We start from the raw sequence: 6,987 nt of genomic DNA on the forward strand, positions 1-6,987 counted from the left end.
AAGGCTTAGGAAGGCAACATTGATGTATGAAAATGATAAAAACAACCAGCAAGAATGTTGCCAAAACACATGCATCTCAAAGAAACTCCCCCAACAAAATAAATTAGCCAACAATCCAAAACTCATATAGCACAACAGACTCGTAAGGATTTCAAGATTATATTAGGCTAAATCATTGAATGTGGGAACACAACTTATTAAGATAGGGTCATAGACCAAAGTGGCATCATCCAAATACAACCACACATAAACACAGTACTAGTGTTGAAATAGAAGGTGTAAATGAGACAAGGAGAAGACAAGTGAACCTTTGTGTTTTGTGTCATAACCAATGGTCTTGGTTCTTAGAGAGTGAAAATTAATTTCACCAAAAGTCACAAGATCCCTATTAAGCAGACGACTAGTCAACCACAATCAGCATGAGCATATGTTGACTAGTGAACTCAAGCAATATCATAACAAGCAGCAATTTTAGTATCGACCCTGAAGAAGACATGATTTTGATTTTAAAAACACAAACATGAACTAGCAAATATATCAAGTGATCAACGATGTATTAGCTACTATAGCCTAGTCCAAGTCTTCAAGCACAGTAAGTAAGAGAGAGAGAAGATAAACACATGTGCAAACAAAACAATTGCAACTAACTCTGATAGATAGAATATGAATTAGATTTCATGCTCAGAGATAAGGCAAGATGGACAGAGGAGGTTCAGAGCCAAAAGAAAAACACAAGAGATGAAGAAATATCACTCTTGGAGAGACAAGTATATAATGAACCTTCAAGACAAACTCAAAGCATAGACTCAACCTATTTGATTTTCATCACTCAATCTGGCCATTTATTATGTTTGTTATTTGCACATCCCAGACTTAAGTGCATGAGTGGCCCAATTTTGCTGCTCTTGCTCTAGATTCTTCAATCATATCACCTTATACCTTCCTAGAGTCGTGACTACATTGGTCACACTTCCCTTTTTTTTTTTCTTTTTTTTCTTTTTTTTTTAATTTATAAACAAATTGCCTAAGAGAGTGAGATAAGATAGGAGATTATAACAATGATTGTCCACAATGGATCACAACACTTGTCTCACCAAGAGGACATAAAAACACCAAATTTTTTTTCATCTAATGGCTCCAAACTAGAAGGGGGGAATTATGCACAAATCAGGCAAAGCATAAAATGATTCAAACTTCACACCATCAGAGATCAGAAGAAATAGATGTTTTTGACATTTGCACACCAAGTAAACAAAAATTTATATTTGACTAGTCAACTAAAACGAAGATGACTAGTCAACAGTTCTGCAATGTGCTGAAGATAAGGAACAGACAAGCTAATCAATCAATTGAGCAAAGGCCAATGGACTACCTAAGTGTGACATGTTTTTGAAAGTCCAAGGCCTTGGTGAGTATATCTGCTAGCTGTTTCTCAGAGGGAACAAATTCCAAAGATAGAATTTTGTCTTCCACAAGATCTCTAATAAAATGGTGCCTAATGTATATATGCTTAGTCCTAGAGTGTTGAACAGGATTTTAGAAATATCTATACCACTCATGTTGTCACAATAGATTAGAAAGCATGATTGAGCAAAACCATAGTCTTCCAACATTTGTCTCATCCAAAGGAGTTGAGTGCAGCAACTCCCAGCTGCAACATACTCTGCTTCAGCAATGGATAAAGAGATAGATTTCTGTTTTTTTTTTTTTGCTATGCCAAGCAACTAGGTTGTTGCTTACATAAAAGACCCTCCCGGAAGTGCTTTTCCTACCGTCACTACAACCTGCCCAATCAGCATCACTATACCCAACAAGATTGACACAAGTGTCATAAGTATACAACAACCCAAACTCAAAAGTTCTACTCACATATTTTATGATTATTTTGACAACAAACAAATGAGACTCTTTGGGATCACTTTGGAACCTAGCACAAAACTCCTACATTATAGGAAATGTCAGGTCTACTTGCAGTCAAGTAGAGAAGGCTTCCTATCTTGCTTCTATAGAGAGTTTTCAATAGGGACAGATGAGCTGAGATTCTGAGGTTGATTATGACAAGTTGACAGGTCAACTGGAACAGAATTGTCAAGAGTTGACTGGTCAACCAATTTGCTAAGGGTTGACCAGTCAACCACTAGATCCAGACCTGGAGATTCTCCCTCAAGAATAGAAGATAAAAGACCATCCTCATCTAATGCCATCTCAGTAGAGGCAGCAAAGTCATCAATATTGACATGATGGTTCCGGTCCTATAATTATATACTCTATAGGCTCGGCTTGAAGTGGAATACCCAAGAAAAATTCCTTTGTCACTTTTAGAGTCAAACTTAGCAAGGTGTTCCCAATCTCTTAAGATAAAACATGTGCTACCAAAGACTCTAAAATAAGACACATTGGGTTTCTTACCTTTCCAAAGCACATAGGGAGTTTGTTTGGCACCATACCTCAAAAACTCCCTGTTTGAGATGTAAACCAAAAAAATGTTTAGCAAAATTTTTGCTATTGAGCATCACCCTAGCCATCTCAACAAGAACTCTATTTTTTTTTTTTTCACAACACCATTTTGCTGAGGTGTAATAGGTGCAAAGAACTCATGCTTAATTCTCATCACCTCACAAAATTTCAGAAGCTGAGAATTCTCAAACTCATAACCATGATTTGTTCTAATTCTAACAAGAGGCAGATGACTAGTCATCTTAACTTTTTGTAAAAGATGGTAGACAGATTTAAACCTTTGAAAGGTTTTTGATTTTTCAAGCAAGAGTGAGACCTAAATAAACCCAAAGAAGTCATCTACAATGGATAGGATGTATTCCTTGCCACCAAGGGAAAATGTTTGGACAAGACCAACAAGATAAATGTGAACAAGTTCAAAAGAACATGAAATTTTGTTGATCACCCAAGATTCAAAGCACTGTGAGAGAGATGATTGAAAGATATGCATGCAATGACCACATTTAAAAATAATAAAACAAAAGAACAAGGTGCAAATGCATGACAATGTATCTAGACTCCATGAAGCATATACAAATAAGAGAATGGTCTAGATACATAAAATAAAGAAACTAGTCACCAACATGAGGAAGAACATGGTCTTCCTTCTTGATCCAAACTTGCTTCACTTTTAAGACTTTATGAGGCAAAGAGATCACCTTAGGAATTTTGACAACTTTATAAAGAAGATCATTCACTTGAGTTTGAAGTGAGTCATCATTTACTTTCTTGAAATGAACAAAAGGCTTTTGCTCAAAATTCCTAAAATCAAAACACTTTGGTCTAATGTGTCCTAATGTGCCACAATGATGGCATATAGGAATGAACCTTTTTGGTTGTAGGAAACCAAATTTTGCAAGTGAAGAATGTTTATCTCTTGTACAAACCACAGACTTTACAGTCGCATACCCCTTAAAAGATGACACATGAGTCTTAAACTCACTTTCTTTGGAAACTTGAGACTCAATCCTAAGGATATTACACCTAGGTCGAATGTGTCCTTTCACACCACAATGGTGGCAGGTAGGCACAAATTTGGATTGTGGAAGAGACAGCTTTTCCTTAGAAACAATATTCATGGAATCAAAACCCAAGTTGAGACCATGAACAAATTTTGGAGCTTCTTGAGTTGACACATCTTTGACAAAGATTGTCTCAAATGATGAAGGTGTAGAAGACTCATTCATATATCCTAAACCTCTTTTATCACCAAACAATTTTCCAAAATTGAGCATTTTATCAATCTTTCCAGCACCAATGGTTAAACCTTGAATCTTTTCTTTTTCCAACTTAAGTTCATGTTCCAATCTTATATTTTCAAATTGTAAAGCATCAAAAGATTCAGATTGTTTAACCATGTTGATTTCAAGTGATTTTATCATCTCAAACAAGTTTTGAACCTCAATGTCTTTCTCAAGTAACATGCATTGCAAATCAGAATTTTCAACCACAAACTTATCATGCACGACTACATTTTCATGCTCAACTAATGACTTTTAAAACTCAAATAAAATCAGTCTATGAAGAAACAAGGATTTGTCATTTTCAAGTACATTCAACTTCTTAATCAAATCAGAATTTTCTTTTTCAAGAGTGCTAACTTTATGATACAATTCATACATGTCAACTTCATTCTCATACAAGCTATCACTCAACTTCTTTTTGGCCATTTTGAGAGTTTCATTCAGTTCATCAAGTTCCTTGACCTTTTCTTCCATCATGAGATTATGTTCTTTGAAATTACAGGTTTCATTGAAAAGCATATCATACTTTTCACATAGTTCCCTGTATGACTGGTCATCTTGTTCCTTGTATGACTGGTCATCTTGTTCTCTATATGACTGGTCATCTTGCATATCATCTCTAGACACAAATTCTTCCTTAACTACATCAACTCTAGCAAGGCTAGAGTTATAAACAAAACCAACAAGGGCAAAACTATTTGCCTCTTCATAAGATGAAGTGACATAGTTGTTGGAATCATCACTATCACTATCACTCCATTGTGCACTAATTGACTCTTCTCTCTAATGAGACTTTGTCATGTGGTTATTTGCATATTCCCCATCAATGTGACCAGCACCACCACATAGATAGTACTTTACAACATCCTTCAAACTTTTGTTCTCCCTAAAACCATAAGAGTCCAAAAAATTCATCTCCTTAAAAACATTGTCTTGAGACACACATGTAGACGAACTAGGAAGATTTTGACAATTCCTAGTGACTTTGGTTTTATCTTTGACAACCCTTCTATAATTCTTAACAAATAAGGTAAGCTCATCATGAATGCAAGGAGCAATTTGATCAATTTTTATGTTTGGACACCTAATACCAATTAGCACCCAAAAGATCTCTCTATTTATGTTAAGAGCTAGTGCTCTGATACCAATTGAAATTGGTACATAGGTGACGAGGGGTAAATTTAAAAAATATTTAATCAAGAATGCAACAATCTTCACACACTCTAGACCTTGACCAAATACTCTTATGACTAGTCAACTGTTAGATATGAATTATACCAAACAATAACATACACAGAGCATACCAATATGTACCTGCAGGCCTAGAGAATTACTAAGTCTATTTAGGAAGATGAGCTATACCTCCTTTGTGTAATCTTCTTCTCCAGTTTAGCAAAGCTTGAAGCCCAGTTCTTCATGGCAATGACAGCTCCTTCTCCAGCTCTTTCATCCCATGGCACTAGCTTGCAAGCTTTAACTCAGACAGAAATGAAATTTGGATTCATGGAGAAAATGACCAATTTCTTCAAGAAACCATACTCTTGAAGAAATCAATCTTGAATCTGACCTAGATGTATATGATAGAGTGTTTGATCTAGCAAGATGAAGTTTTCATATTTCAAATGCAGTTTTCAAAAAGAAAAAATTTGGAAAATTCAAAGATGAAAAATATGAAGGTTACTCTTGAGGAAGAAGAAGCGAAAGTTTGCTATGAAACTTTCCAAAACTTGTCCTCAAAAGTGACAGCTGCCAAATGAGGAATTCTTTGGCTTTTACCAAAAATTCCTAGGTCAGAATAGACACATGGGAGCTGAGAAATTCGTAGAAAATGACAAAAAAATGGTTAAGCCCCAGTCGGAAACAGTTAGCTGGAAATCCTAATTGAAACAAAGGTTGACTAATCATACAAAGGAAAGATGACTAATCATATGAATGCAAGATGACTAGTCATACGAAGGAAAGATAACTAGTCATAATCTTTAGAAATTTAGTGAATGCAATGTAGTGTAATGCAGAATTTACCTTTGTCAAACGCATTGTTTTCCATCAGAATGTAGGCAAATAAGAACACCTAGAAAAGTAATTCTTAATCTAAACTTAGAGCTTGAGAAACTACAATGATTGTCCTATTACAAAATTGTCAAGGGAAGCCAAAAGAAAAAACTCAAAATGCATACATTAACACATATAGACTATAATCAATTAGTAATCGACGTAATTGTTTTAATTTTGAATGACATTAATATTGTTTAAATTCCAAAGGCATTTGCTTGTCTAAATTATTTTTTGAAATTTTAATGTTTTAAATATTGCAGCTCCCATGAAAATTTCATGGATCCACCACTGCACGCGATTCGTTTCAAGCAACAAAGTTTTCAATATATTAATGGTACCACTTGTGCAGATGATACCTGCTGTAAAAGAAGAAGAAAATGGCGTGATCCAGTTATATTCTTCAGAACAAAATCCGAGAGACTCAAGCAGCCTACCTGAACTTGATCAAATTTTGGTTGAGCCAGGCCCAGGTATGGAAACAAAAAGAACTACTGCCGCTGCTGGTCAGATTCAGAACAAAGCAGTAGCGACAGCTTGGTGGCTGATAAATAGACTGGTAAATTGCTTGGAGTACCCAAGAACTTGGTTGGAAGATACACGTGGCATGCTGATGGTTGTGGCAACCATGATATCAACCACAACTTTCCAAGCTGCAGTTAATCCACCCGGTGGTGTTTGGCAAGACAATTATATAAATAGTAGCGCTGGAGGTACTACTAATTGCACCCATGATAACATATTCTCTGCTGGAACTTCAGTGGCAGGCAGCGGCTTCCCAAAAGACTTCCTCGACTTCGTAACAAACAATACCATCTCGTATATTTCTTCTCTCAGTGTCACCCTTTTGCTTGTTGGCGGATTTCCCCTCCGGAATCGTGTAATTATGTGGCTTTTATCAATGGCCATGTGTCTCACTCTTACTTCTCTGGCACGCACCTATATACATGCTCTTATGATAGTGTTCCCTAATACTGAAATTTACAAATCATATGAAAAGATATCCCAGATATCCATTGTGGTTTGGGTTACATTGCTTGGGATCATAGCTGCAATCCACACCATTCGTCTTATCATTTGGTTGGCGAGGAAGTTGTGGGGCAGGTTCAAGCATAAGATCCCAAAAAGCCTCAGGAACGTGATTGATAGTTTGGTGGATAGTTCGAGAGCACGTCACCGTACCAAAAAATTCTGA

General features: G+C 36.1%; 1 protein-coding gene across 1 annotated transcript; it reads left to right on the forward strand.

The window, feature by feature from the left end:
* Positions 1 to 6,126: 6,126 nt before the first annotated feature.
* LOC117613303 lies at positions 6,127 to 6,987 on the forward strand. Its single transcript, XM_034341919.1, has one exon. The coding sequence runs from the start codon at positions 6,127 to 6,129 to the stop codon at positions 6,985 to 6,987; it is 861 nt and encodes a 286-aa protein (XP_034197810.1).

This window comes from Prunus dulcis, unplaced genomic scaffold (genome assembly GCF_902201215.1).
Source record: "Prunus dulcis unplaced genomic scaffold, ALMONDv2, whole genome shotgun sequence".
NCBI classification, from domain to species: Eukaryota; Viridiplantae; Streptophyta; class Magnoliopsida; order Rosales; family Rosaceae; genus Prunus; species Prunus dulcis.